The following is a 27,657-nucleotide window of genomic DNA, read 5'->3' as shown; positions in this document are numbered from 1 at the left end:
AACCGTTCTGTGAACGGCAGCGGCCCTGCTGTGGGCCAGCGCCGCATGGTCCCTGCGCACGCCATGTTCGAGTTAATAGTAACATCACAACGCAATAAATAAATATTTACATCCATTCATATATATATATATATATATATATATATATATATATATATATATATATATATATATATATATATATATATGTGTGTGTGTGTGTGTGTGTGTGTGTGTGTGTATATATATAAAAACATCAATGTCGACGAAACTTATGAGACGTTTGATTTATTAAATGTTTAAATCATATTGATGTAATTATTTACTGAATTACTCATCATTGCCTGGGCTAAACTAAAAGTCAAAATGATAACACAGTTAATTTGTTTAATAATTAAATGTGAAATAATGATTTAATAAATTAATAATGATATATATTTCATCTTTCACTTAGCAATTTTAAAGTTCCTTTGCTCAATTTAAATACTGAAGTAATAAACGGTTTTTGTAAACAATGGGACTTTTTTCATGCATATTACATGTTTACGTTAAGCAAATTATTTATTAAGTTATTTCTATTTGTTGTTGTTGTTTCAAAACATTTGATATATGAACAACCTACTTGTTTATTTGTTTTTTTATTTATTTATCAACTCCAAAAATGATACAGATAATCACAAATATATTTATTTATCTCAGTTTAATTTGAAGGGAGATGGAGGAAGGTTATTGTAATGATTGTAATTCTGTGGGACTTTTGGGCCTCAATGACTAATCGCATCACTAATCAATCAATCAATCCGTCAATTTTATACCTTTAGGTAGATTTGTGAGGTGACTTTCTTAAGCATGTCACCAAAGCTTCAAGTAAAGAATGTAAGCAATATTTTTACTCTAATCTTGGTAGATTGTTGTATATTTTCAAGAACACCAGTGTGTGGTTCCTTTCAAAGAACTTTTGTATTTTATATGTATCCCTATCCCTTAATAATCTAATGTTGCAGTCAGAGGTCACTTTGATGAGATAAAAAGAAAAGTGCAAAAGTTCAATTCTGGCTTACATCAGGTAAGGTATGTAGAACCTGGAACCTTCATTTTCCTTGTTTAAGACCGCTGTGTGAATTACAAGGAGAAAAAAAATAGTTGCTGTCAGAAGTGTTGCCCAGTGATACTGAAACAAAATAATTGTCTTTATTTTATTTTAATTTTTTTCTCTGATGCTCCATTCAGGTGGTAGCATCAAGATGTAAACTTGTTCTTATGTTTTGTTATGTTTTCTGACATATATATTTTAGTTTTGTGACCAATGAACTTCAGATATGATACTGGTTTTGGAACCCTCTGTTTTCTTGTTAGACTGTTTCAAAAGTTTGTTTTCCAAACTTTGTTTTGAAACATAAGTACAGTGTGACTGAGTTAATAATTAAAACTCTTGGGAAGAACCAGGCGTACCTTGTCAAGTCTGGCTGAAGTCATAACCAATAGATTGTCTTTTATTTACATTCAAGCCCAGCTGAGCATCACAGCTTCCACTTGATTCTTGTAAGCCTTCTGCAGCATCAGGTGTTCAACATCGCCATCTGCTGGTCAGTAGTTTGGTTACCGCTCTACATCGTCACCTCTGACCTCCTGAGTTTATTTCATGAGTTCTTGTTATCTAAAATACTTTGAAGTCCAATGGCTTAGCAGTATAATACAGATGTCCACATGCAGATCAGTGTGAGCCCCAACAATGTTATACTTTGCATTGTTGTAAATAATACCATTTTCCACTAAACACAAAATAGAGACTTAAACAGAGCCATACAGCACATTATACAGAACAAATACTGAAAAAAATCAACAGTTCTGTTCAAATTAAGAGGAATTGTAGGCACATGCAGGTGTAGTTCTTTTTTATCTTGCAAAGGCTGAAGAAGAACGTCTTTAGCATTCAAGTTTCCAACACCCCAATCTCAGCACTTAAACAGCACTTTAAGGTTGTTGTTTTTTAATGAAAATTACTCACTGCACTGACTGGGCTTAAACAGCACACTCCAACAACAAAATATTTGCACAAAGAACAAAAGCAAATTCTTCAGGAAGCCCCGACACAGAGCACAACTGATGTGCAGATTGAGATTATTGTGTGCATATGGGGCAAGCTCTCCTTGTCAAATGTTGTTTTTTTGTTCTTCTTATAATTGTCTTAACACAGTGACATATTCCCTGACTTGTACTATGAGCATGGAGAAAAAAGCATAGTGTTTGGTTCCCACTCTCTTCCTCACACATGCAACAGCAATGCAGCATCTCGAGGTCTTTGGGTGGAGACGTAAGCAGGCGCCTGGTAGGTGAACCGCTGCCTTCAGGAGCCAGAGCGGCGCAAAGTCACAAGCAAAGATCATCCGGACACGTCTGAAAGTCCTTGCCCTGCTGTGTGATTAAATATTCTTGCAGCCCAGCTAATTTGCCTCCTCACAGTGTTGCAGCTCTTCTTTCATCTCTCGTCGCAGGCGGTCTCCGGTTCAGGAGCTCCAGGGCTGTTGACACTGACAGGCTGGCCGTCCTTGGACAAAGCGCTGGCCTCCTTCGATGATCCTCTTTTGGAGTCGCGAGTACTTGGCTGTGAAAAAGATTTTAAATATCACTTTGTACCACACTAGGCAGTGAGAAGACAACAATGACCAGAGTTAATCAATCAATCCTGCTGCAGTGATATGAGCTGAATTGGTTTTAACTGATTGAATATCCACCGTTCAATTGGTACTCTAGGTAAAGATGCATAAAGAGCTTGAATATTTTGTTGGAGCGGCATAGAAAAAATAATAAATTCTATGCTGCTCCAACAAAATATTCAAGCTCTTTATGCATCTTTACCTAGAGTACCAATCTACATAGGTTTTCCACATTTTGCTAAATCTGAACATGTATAACATGCACATGTACAGTATTTAGTCCCTTTTTGCACTGATAATAAAATCCAGTGCACATAACGGGCCTCATCTACTTGTGTTACAGCTGTCCTATGCAAATCTCAGAGGCCAATGAGAGAACAATAGTGAACAAATAGTACCTGAAAAACTTGCAGGAATTCTGAACTCTACATTTAATCCAAAAATCCAGTGAGAAGATGTCTGGCCACCAGTGTGAGACATAATTGGATTTGATGCTGTTTTGTGATGTTAAGCAGACAATTTATGCTTGAATGTAACTGAACTGAAACATGTCTGCAAAGGAAAGTGAGCCAAAATTTATGCACAGAGAAGAAAAAGACCCATTATCAGTCCCAAATGCTTGATGGCCAAGGGTGACGCACCTTGCTTTTTTACATAAGACCAGCTTGGTTTAGGTAGCTTTCCTACACTATTTGAAATTATTATTTGAAAACTGCATTTTAATTTACTCAGCATGTTTTTCCCAGAAATTAAAATTTGTTTACTGATCTTAAACACCGAAGTGTGACAGAAAAGCAAATACAGAAGAAATATGTAAGGGAGAAAAGTACTTTTTCACAGCACTGTCCATCAGTCAAGGAGCGCCTTGGTCTCCTCTGGTGGTTGGAGCCATTGGTGGTGATGGCCTGCTTCCCACACTGGGTTCCAGTTGTCACCATCCTCTTCTCCTTCAGACCGGCCTCCACAGCTTTACCTTTAACAGAATAATAACCAAAACAAAAATGAATAAAACATATGGCCCTGTGTCTGCTGGGAATAGTTGTGATTCGCATTTTGCACTTGAGTATAATTTTCCAGTCCACATGAAGTGGCTTTCAAGAGGCAATTGGCCTGCAGCCAGAGATCCTAGAATCCAACTTACTGTTCGGGACCGAGACGGGGGGATCTACGTCCGTGTTCGTAAGCCATGTTGACTCTGTTTCTCTGGTCCAGCTCTCATGGTACCGCGGCTCGATTATCGCGTCCGCCCGACTCCCTCCACAACCCATCGAGAAAACCATCCACGGCAGGTGTAGCTGACGCTGACACGGATCAAAGCGGGGGTGTGGAAACACGGTTCGGTTTGTCTCACAGCAGCAGCAGCATCCTTCACATCGGTTCAGTCCCCGTTTCTTCTTCCATCATCCTCATCAGCTGCTGCTGCTGGTGGTGGTAGTTGATGTTTCTCTCCACAGGCTGTCAGCAGCTGACCAGCATCAACACACACAGAGGTCTTGTGCGTCATCAGGAGAGGAGGGAGTTCACACTGCGCAGACTCAGAGCGCTGATTGGCTCCGCTCAAGACGTCGCGAGCATCATCACTACGGCGAGCATCGTCATTATCATCGTGCAAACAAATACTACTCCGAATCCAAATTATTTAGCAGCGTTGAGCAAAAATATTTAGAAAGGTTCACGACAAGTTCATGACACTACCACGCTTCCCTGTTTGCTGTTTTATTAATTTATCGTTAATAATCTTCAGGCTGATTTGTCGTATTTATGGGCTAAACACATGTAAAATGTTTTAAATTAAATTACATTCATATTTTATTGCTAAAGTGTGGTTAAATGTTGTTCATTCCAGCATTTAATGTCAGCGTAATTATTCAGTAGAGGGTAAAAAGCACATGTAGGAATGTTTTTCAAATCAAATTCCTGCTGTCACACTTATTTACACCTTCAACAGTTTCTATGAAATTTATATACTGCAAGCATTTTGTTATTATTTAATATTTTATGGTGCCTGGATCTTATTTTGTACATGAAGTCCAAATGTACAAAATGTTTTTTGGTCACTCCTCAAAATGGGAAAGCTAAGAAAACATGCCATTTGGACAAGGCATGTTTGGTGTTGATCTCAATAACGCAGTAAGTTCTACTAAGAAAACATCCACTCACCTAAACCTGAGTTCATTAAGAGCGTTAAATAAAAAGCTAAAAAAAAAAAAGAAATGTGGCAAACCCAGTTGGACAAGGACTCAAGTTTGGATTGCAAACAAGCACAATCAGGAGGATGGTAAAAGAGGTAAACGCCAAAGGGCTATTTCATAATTATTGCTGAGACTGGACTGTATCCCGTCTGTGTAAAATCTTGCAGTACAGCACAATTCTTTCATTTTGCTTTTGTTGCAGGTTTTGTAAATACTTGACCCTCTTGGGCTCCTGTACTTTAATCATCTTTACTAGTAACAGTGCATCAGAAACCTGTACGGAGTGCACACAGTTTTTAGGATTAACTGTACTAACAGCTTGAAAAGAACAAAACCATCTTCACAGCAACCATAGTCACAAATTTATTATGAAATAAATCTTCAAAACACACTGATCTCCCAAAGATCTGTTTGATTTTAGATTTAGCTTCATGGCCCAATTTACAATGGCTTATTATATACAAAATTGTATTTACTGACAAGAACTATTCTAGATCAAGCGTTTATTTTCCCATTTTTAATTCCAGAAACTGAAATTCAGTTAATCCCAATAAATTTTGCAATGTTATTTGACTATTTAATCCTTTGTGACGGTTTTATTTACATCGCAGCAGGTTTGTTTGCCTAACAGAGGACAATAAAAACTGTATATATTACATATTGAATTTATTTTCACATTAAGTTTTGAACATGTGGTTTATTTGCCTTCACACTAACAACACAGCATTAGCACACATACCAGTGTTGATATTCTTCAAGGAAATCATGAAGTAAACAATGCCCTTTCGTAAACTGATCAATTTAGGGTATCACAGATCACATCAAGAGAAGGAATGCAGTGTTTTAATCGTACATATAAACAGGTACCTATTTTTGATAAATAAACACAACACATTTGAAAAAAGCAACAAAGAAAACACGGTTGTTTATACTGAGGCATAAATTACCACGGTGTTTAGCCGTACTCTCAGATCTCCCACATGTTTATTTCTCCACTAAAAATGCACTTTTTAAAGGTAAATAGGGAATGTCACCAGTGCTCCTGAGAGTCACCGGAGAGACTATGGATATACAACGAGGAGCAAACAACAAACAACAAAAATCTGTAGAGCTGAGCACTTTTGTATTCTTACAAGAAAGTCATACTTGATGTGTTGACTTAGAAATGTACAAGAAAATATTTTAATGGAAACCAAAAGAGGGAAACAAGAGGGAAAAATCGGGTGAAAGAACAAAATAAATTAAAGCTTGTAAAGTAAGCATGTGACATCAAAACATTACAGCATATTAAGGTAATAGCCAGGTTTTCAGACTTTGAAATCCAGAAGATTGCAGTCGATCTTGTAGTAAACGTACGGGTAGTACTCCTGTTGGCTCAGATTCAGACCTGGGATGTCCATGGAAGCCTGGAGGCCAAAACCAAAGTTCAGCTCACAAGTCAAATTACACTTATATCTAATATTAGCTTATATAAAGTACATTTAGTCAATGTATCAAAACCTAATGTATCAATTAGTTGATGGGTACATTAAAAAATGATGGGCTTTATCTAAGTAATCACAATCATTTCATCAGATAGTCCGTAGCCATGGCTGAAACTCACGTCAATGACGGCAGCACTGCTGTCCAGGTGTTTGTACAGGTCATTCAGCACCTCTCTAAGTTTCTTCATGTTCTTCTTGTTGGGCTGAAGCAGCATGGCCTGGAAGTTAACTGGCAACCCGTATCTACATAGATGTAGGTCACCACGTTAATGCCAAGTCATTTTTTTAACATTTGAGTACTAATATAAAAAATGAAATTACAGCAGATATTCAGGCCTTTTTACATTTAAGCTGCATATGCAATATGACATCACCAGGGAGCAACACTTCCACACACAAAAAAATTTATTGGACAAGAAAATCAAAAGGGTCCAGCCTTGATCGAAGTATGAGACTTTTATATATGAAAATAAAGTCTCAAAACCCAAGATCATTTTTCAGTCTTCTTTTTTTAATCTACCGTATTTTCAGCACTATAAGGCACACCTAAAAACCTTTAATTTTCTCAAAAGCCGAGAGTGCGCCTTATATATGGACCAATATTGAGCCACAACAGGTCTCGCAACTACAGTAAGCAGCCACTAACTTCATTTTCCCCGGTAGAAGAAGAAGCGCGTGCTGCACGCTGGGTTTTGTGTAAAGACCCCAAAATGGCTCCTATTAAGAGACACTCTTACGACACAGAGTTTAAGCTCAAGGCGATCAGTCAGGCAGTAGAACACGGGAATAGAGCAGCAGCGAGAGAATTTAACATGAACGAATCAATGGTGCGGAAGTGGATATATATTGTGATTGCACTAACGTTTGATTTACCGTAACAGTATCAGACTGTTTTTTACGTGTTTATTGAATCGAGGAAAAGTTCCCCTCCACTATATGTTATACCTTGCTGTTGTTAAAAGATAAACTATGTCACGAAAATACCACGTCACTTACTTTACCTCGGGGAAAATAATAAAACAGCTGTTTATTCATTTTGGGAATGAACGGAGTTGTCAGAACGCTGGTTTGTAATCTATTAATAAAGTTTGACTGACCTATCTGACTATTTTGTTGACATTCCCTTTAGCGCAGTTCCATCTAATGGATGCATAACGTAACCCCAGCCTCTACTGTAGCGTCTGTTCTATGCGCCTTATAATGCGGTGCGCCTTATATATGAAAAAAGTTTTAAGATAGGCCATTCATTGAAGGTGCGCCTTATAGCGTGGAAAATACGGTACTTATTCAGATCTAAAAAACAAAACAAAATAAAAATAGTACAATTCCATATTTCCCCAATATTTTTCAACCCAGAATCCATCAATCTTACTATTTGACATTATGCTCGACACAACATGTTAACTACCTCTCACCTCAATACTGACTCAACAAAGACACGCAGCGCTTTTATGTGAATCCACGCGATGAAGGCCTCACTGAAATTCACCTTCAGCCATCGCACCAAAGGACCCTAGATTGATAATAAATAAATAAATAGCTTAACATTGAGGAAAGTCCTTTTACATGTATCAGAACATTATGTCAGAAACAACTTAGAGTTGCTTCCATACTTTCTGTTGTTACCCCCATTAACATCCTGTACTTTGTCACGTTGTATGTGAATGAAAGGCAGTCTTACAAACTGTTTCTTCTTGTCTGTGGACAGGCGGGTCATCTCCTCTTTGTCTGCCTTCATCTCCTCCTCGTTGTACTGGAAGTCGCGCACTGTAAACCTGAGTCAGGATACACAGAAGAAAGCTGGTAAGGAAAATAAACAAATGTGCAGGAGTCTGCTTGGCCATTAGCCACTAAAATAACAGAAAAATAAAATAAAGGCAAAGTTCGCAATTAGAACCCTTTGGGGAGCTTGACAATAAAGGAAAATAAAGGATGTTAATAATAATAATAAAACATATTTCAGTTGTCAATATTAATGTGACTGTTTAGAATGAACAGATTTATGATAATATATGAACATGTTTCACTACAAAAACAAGTAAACTCATGCAGGATGCTGCCAATCAATATGAGATGAAGAACAGCAGTTAGAATATTCTTTCACAAAAGCTCTAAAAATCTTAATAAAGAAGTAACAGATGTAGGCAACATTGTTGACACACATGTACGGATGCAACAAACATACGGTTTTTGTGCTTTTTTTTATGGTTTTGTGGCAAAAGTGGCTTTTATTCACAGCCCAATTCACAGACAATAAATGTGCAAGGAGAGGAGAGGAAAGACATGAAGCACTATTTTTTTTTTTAAACAGCTGCTACAACTGGTTAGTGTCTATAAAAATACGCTGTTATTGGCCTACAAGACAATAATTGAGTTATCACGTATGACATCCCTAGCTGGTCTGGTTTGGACAAATGTCCAAATCTGCTGAAGACGGTGAACAAGATAACAGGGACCCGCAAAGACTCCTATTCTATTCTTCCATCCATTGAGTCATTGTCTATACCTGATTAAACCCTGGATTTTCTCTGTCTGCCAGGCAACAATACTACCAACCTCAAATAAACATCTAATAAAATCAAGGATTGGATATTTCTATATTTGTAACAGGACATTTAAAATACTGCAATATAAGCAGGTGCCAACAAATGTGTCCATGTCTGTGTTTATCAGATGAGTCAGGAGAAGTTACTTGTTTTCTCTGGCTTTGTGTCTGAAGTCATCTACAGCCTTCCTGAAGAGCGTCACACTGAAAAGACCGCTGTCGTTGTCCTCAAACAGCTGCCTGCGAGTAAAAGCAGAGAATACGTTCCAGTGAGAAAATGCAGAGCGTGTTTGGCATTTTACAGCAAGTAATCAAGTGAATCATTTCATTAACGTTAGACTCAACTGCAATGCATGTTATTCTTAGCATGTGGTAACAATGTCTTATAATGACTGCTTGTGAACTTTATTTACACACAATACTGACACAGAATCAATGTTGGCTCATCATAAATCCCGTATGTGGCTCAGCGCTGTGGGAATTTTATGACGAGTGCTAATAATTTAGAGAGAGAAATGGTCTGTGCTGACAAATGCAAATCAAACATTACATTAGGTACAAAATGGCAAAAATTAGTGAAATGACCAGCACACTCAGCTGTCACTGCAGCAGTGTCCAGCGAACAAAAATGCTGCTGGTTAACTTGAGTGGGACTCGAGCAGACTCAAATAAATACATTTTTTTTAAAAGCATGTTGCGTAAGTTGTGCTTCTGCAACATAACAAATCTGCTTCACTACCTGCGTGCTGCTGCCAGTCCTGGCCAGGGTTTTCTTGCAATAGAGATTTTTTTATTTCAATGGGATTTTTCTGATGAAATACAAGTTAATTTAAAGAACATAAAAAAATAAATGTCCTGTAATCTGTTACCAACCAATACAAAAAATGACTTAAACTTATTGAATATTGCCAAAGGTTGAGAAAATGTCTGGCATCTTTTATTCGCTACACTAAAATATGAGCAAACATGTTCAGTAGAAAAAACTTATTAGTGACAAATATTAATTTTCTTTTATAATCATTTATAGCGTACTTTTGCTTTTTTGTAATTTATTTTTATATATATTTGAATACTTTCATTTAGCTAGATACAATTCATATTGTTCCAATTGTTTGAAGAAACTAAATTACTTATTGTAAATGTTTATTTTATGTAAAATCAAACGGACGTACTTAGTGGAACGAGGTACGACCATTTCTGCCAGCGTCTCATACGTCTTCTGCCAGTCCAGGTAGTTCGTCCTCGGGGGAAGAAATAAATAAAATAACATAATGTTGTTGTTTTACAATAAAATTATAAATAAAAATATAATAAAAAAAACAGAACTTTAAACACAAACAACACCTTAATGCAACATACACGCATTAAAAATAATAGTTTATGGGAATAGAGTTATTAACGATGATATAAAAAAAAAAAACAACGCATCTTCACATTTCACAAAGTTGTAGCTACAGAAATTCAGCCTATTGCTCTCATATTGATCACACAGATAATTTTGCAAATTATCCTACTTGGGGACGACCACCAGCATGGTAACCAGGTACTCTGAGTCCAGCACAAAGTCATCTTTCTTCACTATGTCAGCCAGACTCCTGGTCAACAAACTCCCTCTGGAAGAACACAAAAAGTCACTTCACACTGCTAGCAGAAAGGCTATTGTTACGGTGTGTTCTCCAGCTAAAGATCAGAACCGTCTGAGCATTTTTGCTTGTTTTTTTTTTCAATATGTGCAGCTAAGAATAAAATAATAATGGAAACCCAACTTCAACATTACTCACGCATTCTTCCTCTCCAGATTCTGCAGGTTTCCCTTCAGATTGTTGTACGCTGAAGCTCTGGCCTTCAGGTCGTTGTCTATCTGAGTCACTTGCTAGAAGTCAATAATACTCTAATTTAGTGCACCAAACTTTTTCTTTCAGGTACAATTCACAAAAAAAACTTTGGTAAAAGGTAACTTAAAGGGGAGAAGGTTTACCTTGGAGACAATCTCAGAGATGTTTTTCAGGGATTGTTTGATTGGATATTTAGCCATGTCCCACTGAAATCTGGTGATATAGGTGACCAGGTCGACTGCAACCCATAGAAAAGTCGTCAGCTTTCAAATTTTTCACTTTCACTGTTTTTACTTGCAGATTTTTAAATATATGAAGGGAAAGCGATGCTTTATTACTGCTTATTCACACTGCCCTGCAAAAAAAGTCAGATCACTTCCATCTGTTCCCATTTTGTAGCAGATAAACACTTTAGTTAATGATCCATGATTTTCAGAAAAAGTTTCACAACTAAAAATCTGAAAAGTGTGGCTTGCATCTGTAAATACTTTATTAAACCTTCTTCAACTTGCTTACTGAGAGTAAGAGTAAAAGAGGCTGAATACAGCATTTTTAGATTTTTATCTATTAAAATGCATGTGTCCTCTCACTTTTAGCTTCATAAAGCTAAAGGCTTCATAAAGCCTCAGCATAATCTATCACTTTATGTGATAGATCATGTTATGGTGTATCACAATCAAATGGATGTTTGTGGCCAAAATGTGAAAAGGTCACAAGGCTATGAACACTTTTGCAGGTATGTTGATGATGTTTACCTCCGTTAGCTAGTAGGTTCTCCTGGACTTTGTCTCTGCTGTCCTCCAGAACATCAGCCATGTACTGAGCAACTTTCTTCACCACACTGAACGTGCCAATACAACAATCACATAAAAGAGTTAGAGATAAATGTAGTCTGAACTGAGCTAAAAAATAAGTTTCCTACTACACAACAAAACCATACAAGCTCATAGTGGTGTGGTTTACCTTTCCACAAAAGTGTCTAGCTTTGCAAGCTCATCCGACAGGCCCACTAACACATCAAGAGTCCCAACCTGTTTGATGTAAACACTAAAATTCAACAAAAGAAAAACAACAATGTAGATAATTCATAGGGTGAGCGTACTGCGTTACCTTAAGGTCTGGGATGTTGAATTTGTGGTTGGTGGACAGGTTATTGGTCCGTGTAGTGGCCACCATGAGCTTGTCCCATGTCTGCTGGCAGGTCTTCTCCCCCGGAGCGGAGATCAACCAGAATTCTGCCATGGCTGCTTTCAGGAAGTTTGTTCACCCAGCTACCAGTGTAGAGAAGTCACTGATGGTAGTAAACAGGGAAGAAGAAGAATTGTTAGTTTAGAAGTAGAGATCACTGTTGATTATTTTTCACAAGTGTAAGTAGGTTATTTGGTCTTCTGCACAGAAAATAATACAAAGAATCTTGGAAACTGGACAAATGTATGTTGATTTAAAACCAACCTCACAAATTATACATATAAGTCCTCCCATTATAAAAATAAGAAAAAAGACTTGCACCTGACAGTTGTTTTTGTTTCCCCCTATTTGGCCCTTCAACTGTTCATACAGAGTCTGTTTCATCTCTAATTTTCTATGTCAAACCACTGTGTGTTCACTGTACTAAATCCAAGCCACAACTTGCTCAGGACCTGCTCATCAATAGATTAAAAACACTTATCAGAATTTAGGGCACAAAACAAGAGTGTGTGAGTCTAATATTGAACTAATCAGGGAAAGCCAACACAGCGGGATTATCCAACATGATAATGTTTTTAATTTCAATGGCCATATTTTTTATTCTCATTAAAAAAAAAGGGGAAAAAAAGCTTTGCGTTGGCCGGGAATCGAACCCGGGTCAACTGCTTGGAAGGCAGCTATGCTAACCACTATACCACCAACGCTTACACATACTGAGGAAGACATCTGTCCAGAACAGAACTCAGATGACTAATATTTCGTTTCCTTGTTTCTACTGTACACTTCCTATATGTCTTTATGGCTACAAAGTGTCCTCAGAACCACATACTGCGGAAAAAGACAGGTCTGGTGATTTATGGTCATATGACCAGTCTAAGCAGAGAAGCTTTGCTAAACAGTGATCATCTGCATTAAAGGGGATGAACATCACATGATCCACGGATCGCTCGTCTTTAAGTTGCGGATAACTTTTAGTGCAAGAAAAAAAACATCTATGACAAGCAGCTGAATAAACCCGCTTCATGTAATTATTCCTACTGCTGCTGCTGCTGACACGGGCTTGTTTATCGCTGCAGCCTCACGCCGTCACGACACTAATAAATAGAGGATTTCTGCACTTACCGATGAGCCTGGCGGTCTCAACGCGATGGTCTCGGGATTTAACTCAATGAAACAGACACAGCTTTCCATATATGAAGCGGAAAATATACGGTTTAACATTCACAGGTCCTTCAACTGGGCATCTCACTCACGGTCAGCTGATCAAGGAAGAAGTTCTGCGTTTGCGCAACCGCTCCCTCACACTGCTGCCCTCCCATGGTGGCAAAGAATAACGCTTCTTTTGGAAGATAATGTACCGTTTTCTTTCTATCTATCTATCTATCTATCTATCTATCTATCTATCTATCTATCTATCTATCTATCTATCTATCTAGCTATCTATCTGTTTATCTGTCTGTCTGCCTTTAAAAGAAGTTCAGCTTTTCTGAAACATTGCCTCCATGTGGTGAGATAAAGGTACTGTACTATGTACCTTATTGCCACTAGGGGGCAGTAGATGTCTAGAAATCAGTAGCTGTGTTTTCCAACGATGAGCAAAGCTATTTTGTAGAAATTCTTAAATAGTTACATTTTCACATTTATAATCCAACTCTGTGTTTAAATGTTTACACTGGGCCTCTCGCATTTCTTGTGATATATACTTTTAATTGGCTTGAGGTTTTTTTGTGAATACTTTATTATGATGACGGATAATAAAGTCATCTGAAACGAAAACTGAAATGAGGTTATTTGTATAAAACTTATAATCAGCTGGATTTGCCTGATCCTATTGCAATAAGGAGAACGTAGATATAAATAATAAGCTGATGTGTTTCTTTTTTCTTTAAAAACACTAAAATGGAATAGCTGGATTTTTTTCCCCCATTTGACTCGTTTATGACTTTTGCATCATAATGTTGCATTAAATTTGTCATCAGACATTTTGCTGTTTAGAATAAATCCTCTACAGCACACATCTTATCTCATATCTCAGGCATTGAAAAAAATTGTCTTTGGATTTTTTTTTTTTTAAGCATGGACGTTTGAAGGATATGAAACTGATTATTTATGCTAATTTTGGTTTCTATCTGTTACTTCTGGCTCAAAATTAAATTTCCTTTCTCAGAACAGTGACTGCATTTCAATGAGACCCAGCGGAACCGGAGCACAAAATTGGATTTCCCCCCCCCCCCCCCCCCCCCCCCCCCCCCCCCCCGTCCTCGTGAATATAAAAGTACATTCTTTACTTTTTCTTTAAGTTGCAAAAACAAACTTTTGTCTGGAATAAGAATATGCAAAATATTAAGTGCTTGAGAATTAAACAAATTTCCTAAAAATCATTTAACTCACTCTTCTTGTCAGACTGTACAGAATGCCTCAAAGCATTTAGATTAAGTTTAATCAAGTAGATAAAAACCTTTTGAAAAACTTCCATATCGGACTTTCCTCTTCGCAATCTTTAGTGTATAAGTCAGAGTGTTTTTTGAGTTCATTGGAGTGCTATAAAAAAAGATAAGGGTGTTTGGGCCACCCCACTCAGTTCCTCCATAGCACAAAAACACAAGTCATATGACCGTGACAGATGCAGGCCAAACGTTTCTGCTTGTCTTAACGGTGTGTGGTCTACAGAATTTTATATAATACATCATGCTGCATTAGAAAACTCTTATATCAATCTGGATTATCTAAAAAGGTTCGGCTAAATGATCACGAACAAAAAGTAAGACAGGGCGACAAAGAAAATACAAAGAGTTAATAGTTAAAAATTTGACATATTTTAATCCCTCACATTCCATGATACACAAGCAGACAGACTTTAAACTGAAATGAGGTTATTTGTATAAAACTTATAATCAGCTGGATTTGCCTGATCCTATTGCAATAAGGGAACTTTTGGCTCACTGACTTTCCAAACTTTCCCACGAGCAAGTCTCAAACCTCATTAAAAAATGACATGAAAATTAGTCCCTAGCTATATTTTGGTGGGTGCAGTGCATTATTATTATTATTATTATTATTATTATTATTATTATTATTATTATTATTACAGTGTAGAAAGCTGTTTGCTCCTTTATACACAAAAACAAGCTCTAGCTTAACTGGAAAAATGCCCTAAGCTATTCAAAGGCAGCCTGAGCCTGCCTTTGAATAGCAGGTATGAAAATGTCAACCTCATTTTCATACATGATATGTTGCTTAACCCTCTTGCATTGTCACAACTGCCACATTCTTTCCTGTCTTAAAAAGTCTTCATAATCCTTCAACTTTTTCACGTTTTGTCATGTTAGAATCAACGTAACTTATTGGGATTTAATTGAAGATTGAATGCTGCAAGTCAACGCCTCATTCGAATCCGCTGGGCTTTCTTAGATAGAAAATCTTTTAAACTAATTTGAATAATAAACTGAACTTTACTGGGTTGTTTGATAACCAGAATAAACTGAAATTTATGCATGATTGAAAGGATTTATTTTTTGTAATGTGTCTTGAGATGATATTGTGAACTGGCGCTGTATAAATGAACTGAATTCACTTTTGCTACAAATTCAATTTCATTATTTTATCATCTTTAAAGTTGCAAAGATTAATCTTCCCCTCAGTCTTCTTTGTAAAACAGTATTTACCTGCTACCTCTGCATGTTGAGACCATAAATGAAAGGTATTTTTTTAATCCTCTTACCTGGTTAAATTAAAATAAAAAAGAAAACCAGCAGCTCAAGCTCAATCTGATTGAATGGAGATCTATGGTACATTATTTTTTTAAGCCTAGTCGAAGATTCTGTTTGATTTGGATCTGAACTTTGACTACACCAATCTAATACATGACTGTAGTTCATCTTCAGGACACAAGTTGTATTTTGTTTTAACAGATAGACATGGTACCCACAGGTTTCTGGTAGTTATAAATTATTTACCTGTAGTTCTCGCTACAGTTATCCTGAAATGTGGTTCTGCTCCTGTCTCAAGTGCAGTCTCAAAGAGGTCTTCTTCTGATTTTTTTTTAGGAAAGATTTTGAAAACTGCATTTTGTTCCTTTCGCTTCATGATGCATTACTTTTTGTTTTTGGTATTTTTGGTCTTTCACAAAAAATGTAAAGAAATATATTAAAGATTGTAGTTGACATGTAATAAGTTTAACTGTTTTTTCAAGTCTTTGTTTATGGGAATACTTTATTTTACTAATACTCAGAATATGTGTTCTTACACATCTGTTATTCTATTGTCATTTAACAAATAAACATACCAAACATTTCTTTAAAGTGCAATGTTTTGCTATCTTGTTCATATTTATGCACGTTATTGTTTTTGAAATTGAGAAACAACAAAATGAATAAAGGACATCAAGGATATCAACTGTGAAACTAGTTTTTGTGGGGTAAATACCTTCAAAAGTGGATAACACTATAAGCTCTGATGTGAATTATCTACTATATTAAAGATTTGTCTTGTCATGCTTTTCCAGCGTTTAAAAAAACATTGACTTCTAGTTTACAATTACATTTAAATGATGTAAGTTCTCCATAAAAGTAGGTGTTCTACATTTGGTTTATTGCGGCTAAGCTGTGCGGCCATAGCAACCTATTGTTGCCTTATTAAAAACAGAACAAGAGTAGTATTGGGCTGGTTTATTGTGCGGCCATGTATGGAAAGTTTATGGTTATGTAACATAAATGAACAAGCCGGGGATACTGCGGACCTTACAATATTCGGAAATACATATTTGGTATGCGCTCAAAAACGCAGCGCGTTCATTGGTGAAACTGAAACGACTGGCTCCGCCCACTGGCCGTTGATTACCTTTTCTACTTCCCGTGCTCTCTTCCAGTAGTTCTCCACCCACCAACCGACAGAGAGGACGCAGCGAGTCAACGCGGGTTTCCGACCTAAACATATGGCAAAAATAGCCTCCTTTCTTTCTTTTAACGTTGGGCCCACTACTCTTTAAAAATTCCGCCGAAAAAGAGAAGACGATTTTCCAAAACCTTTCGGCCGTTATCTCACGTAAGTACAGCGAACCGTTCCCCGGCTGTTGCTACAAGGAGGATTCATTAAGCGGACGTTAACATGGCGGGCTGCTCTTTCTGGTGCCTTGCTACACATGACAGACCCGCTCGCTGCGCTCTGTGATTTCGACATGTCTTCCGTTTCAAGTTGAACATGTAAATATTTCTTTAGCGAGTCGGGTTCAGTGTGTTTTTCGTGTAGTGGATTTGTGTTGAGGTTTGTTCTGGGATTATTATGAAAATACGGCGTTAACACAGCCATCTCCGATCGAAGGGCAGCCGACAGCCGCTCTAACGTTAGCGGCTTTTCTTGCCTTGACTCTTTACCCAGCGTGTTTATGTTTTCCCCGTCCGTGTCGCCAAAATGACCACGTTTATTTGTGACATTTGTAACGGTACTGGTTTTCCGTGGTTTATTTGATCGTCTTTGGTGACGCATTGAATTAATATTCAATTTGTCAAGTTGTCAGTCAGTGTTTTCACTTACAACGCATGCGCGAGATTTGGGGCGACGCATTAAATGCCTGACAAACCGGCCATGTTATCTTTTGTGGAAGTAAGATAAATACCAGCGTTTTTGTATTAAATACACATAACCAAGCTATTTAAATTGTTGCGGAATAAGTACTATCTCATATTGTATTGTTATTACTAGAGTTTAGTGGCATTAAAGATGAGTTTCACCAACACGTTACACTAAGGAGGCCTAGATCTCATTTAAGCCGCATGACTGTTTCCTCCTCTGTGGTTCTGAAACTTTTTAAGTCAAGTCTCATCAACATAAGGGAGGAAAGGGTCACGTTTACCGTATATTTTAGGCAAAGACATTGAATAAAAGTTTTGTTTTGTTTTTTTATTTGATTTTCTGTATTTCCTTTATGTTTAGTTTTTTTTTTTTAGTTGTGGATCAGTATTGATACTATTTGAGTCATGTTTGTCGGTTTGAAATTAGGACAGTGGCATAGTTTTAAAAGGTGAAAATTTGGGCTAATTTATGTTTTCATTCAGACTGAAACCTATGAAAAATTGTGACCTAAATAAACAAAAAAATAATAATTTTTAAATATACAGTACAGACCAAAAGGTTGGACACACCTTCTCATTGAATTAAATGAGACACACCTTCTCATTGAATTAAATGAGACACACCTTCTCATTGAATTAAATGAGACACACCTTCTCATTGAATTAAATGAGAAAGTGTGTCCAAACTTTTGGTCTGTACTGTACATATACAGTATTGCACTTGAATATAACTGCGGGATTTCAATTTAAGCTACAGACTATATTGAATTGCAGTTGTCATCACAATATCACAAGCTCAGTGGACTGCTTGGGCACTTTGTTTTTATTGTGTGTATAGATGAATTTTCATGCATTTACACTCTACACATCACTGGTGTTCCCTTTACACCAGTGGGAATTCATATTACTGAAATGGCAAATACAAAGCTGTTTTTGAGGGCTCAGTGCAGCCTGCAGTATAACATTTGAAAATGTCAGATGCTGATTGTAACATTGCCAGCTCTGTGTAGATGCCCTTTTTATTGCCTCTTGTGCATGCATTCATGTCTAACATTGTGGTGTTGTTTTTTTTTCCAGGGCTCCCCTGTCTCTGTACAGGTGTATGAGCGCTACCCAGAGGGCCTAGGGGCGGCCCTTTACCGGGAGCACTTTGACTTCAACGCTGAGCCACCTTGGGATCCTAGCTGATAGCGGGACAGGTCCATCTCCTGACTTGTCCATGTTAGTGTTTCTTTTATCTGCATGAAAATAAAACAAGTCTAACAAAAATGTTACACTTTAAAAAACACAAAACAAATGAAGAATTTCTAAGTCGCGTCATGTTGATTCTGTTTGTGTCCGTCTTTCCAGTTTGTTGCATACCGGCAGGACCCCATTGGCTCAGTCGTGACCCCCGGACTCGTTTACTACTTTTTTATGATCGTCGGCTTATTGGAACACGGTTAAGATGAAAGGATTCCCTGACAAACCAAGCTACATTATTGAACTCCTGGATGGAGGAGTTACTCTGGAAGACGTTATTGATGGACACATCTGTGAACAGGATACGGTCAGTCTTGGTTAGAATAAGCTGAGGTTGTGTGAAAACTGAATTTTTGTAAGAGCTGCGCCGTTTAACTGCTGTTGTGTTGACAGGTGGAGAAAAGTGCGTTTGTGGTGGGCGACCTCGGTGCCCTGATGCGCCAGCATACGTGCTGGCAGAGCATGGTGCCGCAGGTGCAGCCTTACTACCCGGTTAAGTGCAACAGCAGCCCTGCAGTCATTGAGGTGCTGGCGTCCTTGGGCCTGGGCTTTGTTTGTGCCAACAAGGTGAGGATATCTTTTTAATCAACACAGCGATTCATCCTCTTATGAAAGCATTTTGTGTTTTGGGGCAGTTGCATCACAAGCCCTCAATTGATTACTTGTCAGCTGATAAGTGTTACCCATTAAACTTACGTAATGCTCTAGTTATTTTTTAGGATTTTCATGGGGGATTTTCTTCTGGAATCTGTGAATTTCTCCTAATTTGTGTGTTTTCCTCCCTCCAGGCTGAAGTGAGCCTGGTTCTGGAGCACGGCGTTCCCCCAGAAAACATCATTCTGTCGAGCGCTTTCAAGCAGCTGGCACACATCAAGTATGCCGCCAAGAACAGTGTACACCACCTCATCTGTGAGAATGAGGCGGAGCTCTCCAAGATTGCTCGCCTGCACCCAGAGGCAAAGTAAATAAGAAAACACTCGTCATCAACAGTTTATTAGAAATATGTTTCTTTGAGCATGCAACACACTTCAAAGCGTAAACTTCTAGTTGCATGTGATTTAGTTGGAGGATTCTTTTCTTTCGTTCAGGCTGCTGTTGCAGTTAACCACCGAGGCTCATGCAGCAGAGACCAGCATGCCCTTTGGTTTTTCACTGAAGAGCTGCAGACATCTGCTGGAGATGGCCAAGGAGCGGGGGGTCCAGGTGGTGGGAGCGGCCTTCCACATCCCCAGCTCCTGTCAGGACCCGCAGCAGGCCTACACCCGTGCTCTGTCAGACGCTCGCTGTGTATTTGACATGGGGGTAAGCACCAGCTTTAAAAAAAAACAAAAAAAAAACGTTTGGACGTAAATGGAGTTTTATTGGGATCGACTAACTTGTTTTCCCTTGTCAGCTGGATCTGGGCTTTAACATGCAGATCCTGGATATCGGTGGTGGATTTACTGGCTCTGAGTTTCAGCTCAAACAGGTCAGTTTTAATAGTCATGACGAGATTTCAAAAATCCAAATTTTGCTAATCTATATTTTGTTTTGCTTTGAATTTTATTTTTGATATTAAAGTAGCTCAAAATCTGTACACTTTGCTCTGGGCATGCAGGTTATGTTTTAGTTGCCACTTTCCAGCAGCACTTTGGAAGATAGAAACTTATGCTAAATAAGAAGCCAGCAATTGAGTCAAATATTTGTGTTTTTAGTTTGAGCGCTCCTTTAAAATCTGCTTGAATAATTTTTTTTCTCTTTTCCTGTAGGTTGAGTCTGCAGTGCGACCTCTCCTGGACGCCTACTTCCCCCAGCGATCAGGTGTGCAGGTTCTGGCGCAGCCTGGCTGCTTCTATGTGGCCTCTGCTTTCACCTTGGCTGTCAGTGTTATTGGCAAACAGGTGGCGACTCGCCGCTGGGACAACTTGTCTCAAGGTGAGATGTTTGAATTGTTCTTCGCTTCTTTTCTTGTTTGAATGTACTTAATTGGAGCAAAAGGTGTTGAAATGAATGTCGACTCTTAAATTCATAGCTCAGAAATGTTACTGTATATCTAACATGTTTAAATGTATTACAACAGGTGAGAAGAATGAGGACACAGAGTTCCTGTACTACATGAACGAAGGTGTTTATGGCTCATTCAGCCACAAGCTACTGGGGAACATCATCACCACTCCATTGGTGCACAAGGTCAGTAAGGCCTCCACCCAGGAGAGCCAACACACTGACAGCAGATCTGGTAAAACACAGAAATATGTTTTAGCTTCATGAAAATGCAGCACATGATTGTGTTTTGATATATGATATCCAAATGAAACGTTCCATATAGCGACATTTTTGATCCATAGTGTGATGCAACCTCACTCGATTGCTGTTTTCCAGTGATTGCCCAAAGCTAAGATGGTAATAAAAGTTGCAGAAAGACATTAAAGTATTCCATGTTTCCGAATGTGTCACACAAGCACGAGTCTTACATATTTGTTAAATGTTGTGACGAGAAGTAGACTTCGCAATGCTCCGTTTGTGTGAGACACACAATATGGTGTTCATTTTTCAAACATGATAAAAGTCCATGCAGCCAAATTTGTCCTCCTTGTAATCAAAGGAAAAACCTTTCAGCCAAATGACCAGCAATATGTGGGGAAGGGGCATGTTTTTGTTACCAGTTGCTGAAAGCTTTAGTTGTTTTGAAACCGTAACGTTTTAAAAACATTGTCAACCCCTGATACTGGTAGTCAGCTCATGCAGACTTGGCGTGATAATCATTCCGTATTTAATGCACCTCTTCACCAGAAAGCCATTTTGAATTGGTGCATCTTAAATCTTTGTTCACCTCTACACAATGTTTACTTTGGTCTCAATTGACTTGAGGAAACGCTAATCAGACATAGCTTGTTGGAAGCTGGCTGATAACCATTCAGGAAAACGACTACATGATTCATGACTTGATATTTGCTGCTTTGTCATCTGTTGTGACCTTTGACAATGAGCTAACGGAACAATCTCAGAAATTAAAGATTGATTTTTGTATGCTTTCACACTGGAGATCATCTCTACATTTTCTTCTAAACAACTTTTTTTTTTGTCTTCATTTCTGCAGCATGCATTGTGTGTTGATGAAGCAGTGTATCCCAGCAGTCTGTGGGGCCCGTCACTGGACCAGCTGGACCAGGTGGTGGAGCGCTGCCTTATGCCAGAGCTCCTGGTGGGAGACTGGCTCCTCTTCTCCAACATGGGCACCTGCGGTCTGGAGGAGTTCAGCTGTGTCTCCACCTGCAGCCAGCTGCCTGTCTATTACACCATCTCCACCCCAGACTGGTAAGACTGGAGAAAAGTAGCAGTTAAAAATAAATTTTAAAAAAGTGCTACACTTAGAGAAGCAAAGAAAATGAGTTAAAATCCATACTTGCTGTACTCCACAGGTATGAAATGCAGGAGGCGGGCGTGGCGCTGGATAGTGCCATGAAGAACTTCTCTGTGCTCCAGTACAGCATGTAGCAGCACTCTGCCCCTGTCCCATTGCACAGATGTTCCTTCCTCTGCTTTCACCATGTGAGAAGAGAGGTCGGCGTGGTATTTCGGACAAGGGGCTAAATGTGTTCAACATTCCAGCCACCTTGGGGGAAAAAAAATGTGTCCCATCAATAATTTCCTTCCAGAGTTTGACTTGTTTGTTTTTGTTTTTTTTCCTTTGCTTGAAGAAATGGGAAACAGTTAGTTGTGCGATGCCTCGATTTAATCCTAAATTCACCTGGTTGATAATCGGAGTCCTGCTCCTCTCTGAAGGACTGAATCTGTCGGCTAAAAGAGTGTTAGTCTAAGCTCAGATGATATTATGCAACAAAATGGATGACTCGTTGGAGATGGGAGCCCAACAGGTTTGGGAAGGTTTATTTTTGAATCAAAGTCAGTTTACAAATTGTATAATTTAATCAGTTAAGTCAAATTGTCTATTAATAATCTGACAGTCTTGTAAACTCCAGCACATTGTGTCTGTACATGATTTTTTTTTTTTCTTCTTCTTCTTGGATTCAGTACTTTGTGTCGAATCTGTTTGTCGGACCCCTTTCTTTGTATAGAAACAATAATTATCTAACCTTTCGCTCAACTGCAGCTCACCTCAGTGTTTTATTTATTGGAATCAAATATTACCATGGCATATTTCAAACTCCATCTTTGAATGTGTTTAGTCCAGGTAATATGCTGTGGCCCGTCTATCAGTGTTTTCCTGATAACATATTTATGTGGTGTTTATTTATTTACTTTTTTAAACGCTACAGGATTAGATGTGCTGTGACCTCAGTGGTTTCCCTTCATTCAAAGGGAGCAGCAGAATTTTTCTCATTGCACATCCTTTTGCTAATGCAGAGAAACCACGCAGTAACACGTCTCCTTGTCTCTAACAGAGAAGGGGGTCAGTCTGGTTAAAGGTGCGCAAATTTATTTGGATTAAAAGAACCTGAAGCAACCAGCTTTCAGATCTACACATTGGTGTTGTTCTTGGTCCTTCACAAAGGACGCCAAAAGCTAGCTATCTTAGTCACATATGATATTAAAAACTCATACCAAAAGTACATAAATGTCGATCTTTAAAATGATAGGCATTGATAGTTAAACACAGGCCTCTGATAAATGACATGTTCGATCTTTCATTGTGCCTCTTGAAAGACATGAGGGGCACAACGCAGAGTCTCTTGTACAGCTTCATGTTTGATAACTTGATAGGTAACGTGACTCAGCAATTTTTAAGAATCCTGCCCTTGTGTTTTACAAGTGACTAATGTATTAATTGTCTAAGGCACTAATGGACCATAGCCTGTTTTGACTGTAAATTGTGCTTGTTAAAGTAATGAAAGTGATTAATTTAATACATTTCTGACTGAAAACTCTTACTTGTGCAAGCGTTTTGTGTTTTGGAGGTCGATAAAATAAGAACAGTGGTCGACTTAACAGATTATGATGTAATAAAAGGACCTGCAGGCCTGTATGCCTGTTAAGTTTAGTGTTCATGATTCAACAAGAGTTCAGAGGCAAAAACAAAATCTCACGTTTGTCAAAATATATCTGGCTTTGTGGGGAAGTAGTCTGTGGCCTGGTGAAGGAAAAGTGGAACGTTGTGGTTGGTGTGACTCTGGGCTGCTGCAGAACCTGGAATACTGATTTAATTGAGAAGAATATCCTGTTAACAGTTTGTGGCCTTAAGCTCAAGCATGCAAGACAAGGCTCTGATCACACACTCCATTACATTTCTGAGTGAAAGAAAAAAGAACATGTGGTTGGTGGCCTAGTGAAAGTCTGGACATAAAAATGATTGAGATGCTTTGGCGTGAACCTTAAAGGGTTGAAAACCTCAACCCGATTCACAAGGATTAGTGGGACAAAGATCACTCTGCCATTTATTAAAAATGCTTGAGGGTCGTTTTGCTGCTAAGGGTGGCACAACCAGTTGTTGGGTTTATGGAGAAATTGCTTTTCCGCAGAGAACCAGGTTGGTTGGAATTTTATTTGCTCTTTGTCTTGTATTAAAACTTGTTTGATCTGAATCATTTAAGTGTGGCGCAAAAGAAAGCAATCAGTTATCCAGATTTAAGGCTGCTGTTTTCCCTCTCAGCAGCCAGGAATTATCTAATCAACAAATTGAATAAAGTGATGTCAACTATGCTTTTATATCAGTAATCAAGGTTCACCAAGGCTTATCAAATTACATAATCCAAATTTATACCAGGGATTCATAGAAGAAAACCACACCTAGCAACTTATCAGAAAAAGAAAATAAAGGATGACCCACATTTTGTGGCAAATACTTTGTCCAGTTCTTATCAGTATTACAACAGTACAAGTCTACAGACTTGTTTTGAAGCCTGTTGGATCAAAGTACAGCAAACATCAACTGTAAAAAATATAAGGGTCAATTTAGGATTTAATTTTTCTGGAAGAACTCCTTCTGAATTGAAAAATGTTTCTCGTATCTTATTAGATTACGTTAAATTTTTCAGATATGTTCTATGCATGTTTTAAAATTTATCAATCATACAAAACTAATTCTGAAATTTTCCCTATGAATGGCTATCCTGTAACAGGCCATAATATAACATTCTTGCATTTAAATGTCCCATTTTATTGGACCTATGTAATATTCAAATGGGTGAGACTATTGCTGTGTGTCTACTCTGTGATCTCCTGGCAAACCCTCCAGGGTGTGCACCACTTCTTGTCCAATGATACAGGTAACACACATAAGTACACAGGTATATATGATTTATAAAGACACATATATTTATCGGATCCACAGGAGTTTCAACAACTTTTAGTTTCACTTGTAGGAATGAAATCACTGCTCTAACCTCCTTTTAGGCTTCACAGGGGCTGCTGATGCCTATCTCCTGCAGTCAATTGGTGAGTGACGGCCCTGGACAAGTTGCTAGTCCATAAAAGGGCAGCGAAGAAAGACATGCGGGGTAGACAAACGTACGCACTCACACCTGCTTTTGGTAAGGGAGAAACCAGAGTCCCTAGAGAAACCACACACATGTAGGAGGAGAATATGCAAACTCTCCCAGCAAATCCAGGAACGTTATCTTCTGGAAACATGTATGCTGTGAGGTGAGTAGACTTTGACAACTAAATGACTGATGCCATCAGATTATCTTTAAGCTGTTTAATTTTTATTATATTGCTATATTTCCATTCAATATTTTCATCAGCGATGCTAAAGACAAAGCACAGTGTTACATTGTTTAAAGCTCAGACCTACTGTATGGCCGATTATGTTTTGTCTCTGTTATTCCTTCTTCTTTGTGGATTTTATCCTGGCAGTTTTACTTCTCAAAGTGCACAGGGATGATTTAAGGTTAAACGGGTTCTTCAAACTGACACCATACAGACAATATAAAAAATTACGACACCCGACAAGAACTTTTGTGTTTTCATAACATATTCTGACAGATTGACACTCATAAGCTATTCGAACAATATAAAGAAGTGGAAGCATAATTAGAAAACTAACAAAAGCTGAAGAAAAGACTTCAGAACATTTTCAGACAGATTAGTAAAATTACATAATTTTAACATCAGAATAGGACACGTTTGGCATAAGCCAGAGGTTGAATTACCATATAAAATAACTTTTTTGAGCTTTACATGTTATAATGCTATGTCCTCATGGATACATACCTGGAGCGCTGCTTTGATTCTTTCATGCATGTTTGAGAAATCCTTTAATCACCCGAGGCAGCATTTTTATAACAGGTGAGTCCAACTTGATTGTGCTATGAAATAGCACTACATACCTGAAAAATTCATTATACTGGACCTTTACGGAACATGCGACATTGTAATAAGAACCAAGAGGAAGCAGAATTGGACCCTGCAAGATGACAGTGACCCAAAATATACCAGTAAATCCAGAAATGACTGGCTGAGAATTAGGAAATATGGAAGAAGTCCTGGACTGGGTTTAAGCCCAGATGTTGCTCCTACAGTATTGGGGTGACTTTAAATGAAACTTAAACATCTCACAGCTGAAAGTAAGAAGAAGCATAAATCTTCCAAAGACAGATGTCAGAGAATGGCACATGACTACAAGAAGCATATCAATTGAGTTTTATCAGGAATAACTCTCAGTGGATAGGATATAAGAACTTGATATTTACCTGTAATAAAATTACTCCATTTTACAGAATAAAGAATATTAAGATTACACATTGGTGCTTGAAGATTTCTTTCAAAACAATTTCATATTTAGAATAGAATAGAATAAACTTTATTAATCCCCAGGGAGAAAATCCTTTAATGGGAAGTCCTAAATCTTTCACATGACTATATGGGTATTAGTCCCAAAATATACCCAGGTCTCTACCCTCATCCATCACCCAGCTTGCGTGATCCCAGAATTTGTTCTTTTTCCCCATCCTGGGACCCTTTGTTTCAATTAGATTCCCCTTATTCATAGCTTAGGTCACTGAATCACTCTTATTCTGACCCCTCCCTCAAGACCAAGAACCCATGGGAGACCCTACCAGAAGCTTAAGCCATGGATAATACAATGCCAGTTCAGTGCCATAGCGGTACTGAACTGGATAAAGCTGATTTAGATAAAGTGAAGATAGCGTAGCAAAACATTAACACCCTTCTCTCACTGACCTCCATATGACGAGTGAAATGTCCAAACCTGAGCACCTAACTGTGATTTTATGAATGTCTTATTAATCTTTAAGCTTCTGAAACTAAACCAGCGTCGGGTATTGAACCATCCTTGTTATATTAGCAATGAACTCCTTCTCATACCAAGTGTATTATAGCTTCACATGCATTTTATTTTTTTATTTCTTTTCAGCTATTAAGAAAAAGAACAATCATACAAGGCATGGCACAAAAATTAAAGAGCTAATTGCATGGGTGGTAAAGAAATGCTCTCTGTTGCATATTTCTAAGAAATTAGCTGTCATGTCTATGTCAGAGATAATCAGGGAGTGGTTCAACCTTCTGGTTTAGGCCGGTGTGTTGTGTAACCTGATACTGTAGGTACTGAATCAGTCAGCGACATCTAATGGAGTAATGCTGTCATATTGTTTAACGCTATCATCAGTGGTTGTGAACGGACTATTAGTTAGATTTTTTTTTTAAACTGTGACAGTGCAACCTGACACTCGATCGAATTAGAAATTTTATTAATTTCTATTTTCATGTGGAAACTTCATCAAATGTACTTCAGTGACTTATATGATCCACAGACAGCTATAATGCAAATTAACTCTAGTTGAAAATATTGCATTCTGAAGTTCTGGTACTGAGCATACTCATCAGGGTGCTTGAAATATTATGAAGATATGTATTTTTATAGTGTCTGAGACAAAGCCACCCAGAGATGAGACCATTGGTTAAGTGAACAAGTGAGTGAGTTCAGGAGTACAATGCAATAAACGGTCATAACAGGTAAATATTGCTTGCACCAAATTTGTAAGTACTTTTTTCATATCTTTCAACA

At 38.1% G+C, this 27,657-nt stretch overlaps 3 protein-coding genes and 1 non-coding gene across 4 annotated transcripts; 1 reads left to right on the top strand and 3 right to left on the bottom strand.

The window, feature by feature from the left end:
• Positions 1 to 1,435: 1,435 nt before the first annotated feature.
• On the bottom strand, positions 1,436 to 4,154 carry LOC116730522 (brain and acute leukemia cytoplasmic protein). The gene is made up of 3 exons (XM_032579819.1): positions 3,778 to 4,154; positions 3,467 to 3,609; positions 1,436 to 2,584 (listed from the first exon to the last, which is right to left on the bottom strand). Exons 1-3 carry the CDS (start codon positions 3,914 to 3,916, stop codon positions 2,459 to 2,461), a joined length of 408 nt encoding a protein of 135 aa, XP_032435710.1. The 5' UTR covers positions 3,917 to 4,154; the 3' UTR covers positions 1,436 to 2,458.
• A 1,176-nt stretch (positions 4,155 to 5,330) lies between these two features.
• Positions 5,331 to 13,250, bottom strand: atp6v1c1b (ATPase H+ transporting V1 subunit C1b). The gene is made up of 13 exons (XM_032581590.1): positions 13,003 to 13,250; positions 11,803 to 11,983; positions 11,656 to 11,723; positions 11,448 to 11,533; positions 10,836 to 10,930; positions 10,639 to 10,730; positions 10,372 to 10,470; positions 10,030 to 10,098; positions 9,005 to 9,097; positions 7,994 to 8,087; positions 7,728 to 7,825; positions 6,432 to 6,555; positions 5,331 to 6,234 (listed from the first exon to the last, which is right to left on the bottom strand). Exons 2-13 carry the CDS (start codon positions 11,932 to 11,934, stop codon positions 6,136 to 6,138), a joined length of 1,149 nt encoding a protein of 382 aa, XP_032437481.1. The 5' UTR covers positions 11,935 to 11,983; positions 13,003 to 13,250; the 3' UTR covers positions 5,331 to 6,135.
• Positions 12,513 to 12,584, bottom strand: trnag-ucc (transfer RNA glycine (anticodon UCC)). The gene has a single exon. It is a non-coding gene; the product is annotated as a tRNA-Gly (tRNA).
• A 3,487-nt stretch (positions 13,251 to 16,737) lies between the features above and the next one.
• On the top strand, positions 16,738 to 23,563 carry azin1b (antizyme inhibitor 1b). The gene is made up of 11 exons (XM_032581067.1): positions 16,738 to 16,923; positions 18,528 to 18,671; positions 18,801 to 18,999; positions 19,086 to 19,259; positions 19,481 to 19,653; positions 19,781 to 19,994; positions 20,086 to 20,160; positions 20,441 to 20,606; positions 20,752 to 20,861; positions 21,772 to 21,989; positions 22,094 to 23,563. The coding sequence occupies exons 3-11, from the start codon at positions 18,898 to 18,900 to the stop codon at positions 22,167 to 22,169; spliced, it is 1,308 nt and encodes a 435-aa protein (XP_032436958.1). The 5' UTR covers positions 16,738 to 16,923; positions 18,528 to 18,671; positions 18,801 to 18,897; the 3' UTR covers positions 22,170 to 23,563.
• The last annotated feature ends 4,094 nt before the right edge of the window (positions 23,564 to 27,657 follow it).

The sequence above is a fragment of the Xiphophorus hellerii genome, chromosome 13, assembly GCF_003331165.1.
Source record: "Xiphophorus hellerii strain 12219 chromosome 13, Xiphophorus_hellerii-4.1, whole genome shotgun sequence".
NCBI classification, from domain to species: Eukaryota; Metazoa; Chordata; class Actinopteri; order Cyprinodontiformes; family Poeciliidae; genus Xiphophorus; species Xiphophorus hellerii.
Note: the sequence above shows the minus strand (reverse complement) of the source record. Positions and strands in the feature narration are given on the sequence as shown.

Excerpts from the sequence above, each read along its gene's own strand:
- atp6v1c1b (XM_032581590.1), bottom strand. The coding sequence starts at position 11,934 with ATGGCAGAATTCTGGTTGATCTCCGCTCCGGGGGAGAAGACCTGCCAG. Across the intron at positions 11,724-11,802 it reads TCAACATCCCAGACCTTAAG|GTTGGGACTCTTGATGTGTT; the intron begins GTAACGCAGTAC and ends TACATCAAACAG. Across the intron at positions 6,235-6,431 it reads GCAGTGCTGCCGTCATTGAC|GCTTCCATGGACATCCCAGG; the intron begins GTGAGTTTCAGC and ends TTTGGCCTCCAG.
- azin1b (XM_032581067.1), top strand. The coding sequence starts at position 18,898 with ATGAAAGGATTCCCTGACAAACCAAGCTACATTATTGAACTCCTGGAT. Across the intron at positions 19,654-19,780 it reads CGCCTGCACCCAGAGGCAAA|GCTGCTGTTGCAGTTAACCA; the intron begins GTAAATAAGAAA and ends TCTTTCGTTCAG. Across the intron at positions 20,161-20,440 it reads CTGAGTTTCAGCTCAAACAG|GTTGAGTCTGCAGTGCGACC; the intron begins GTCAGTTTTAAT and ends CTTTTCCTGTAG.
- LOC116730522 (XM_032579819.1), bottom strand. The coding sequence starts at position 3,916 with ATGGTTTTCTCGATGGGTTGTGGAGGGAGTCGGGCGGACGCGATAATC. Across the intron at positions 3,610-3,777 it reads CCCCGTCTCGGTCCCGAACA|GTAAAGCTGTGGAGGCCGGT; the intron begins GTAAGTTGGATT and ends ATTCTGTTAAAG. Across the intron at positions 2,585-3,466 it reads ATGGACAGTGCTGTGAAAAA|CCAAGTACTCGCGACTCCAA; the intron begins GTACTTTTCTCC and ends TCTTTTTCACAG.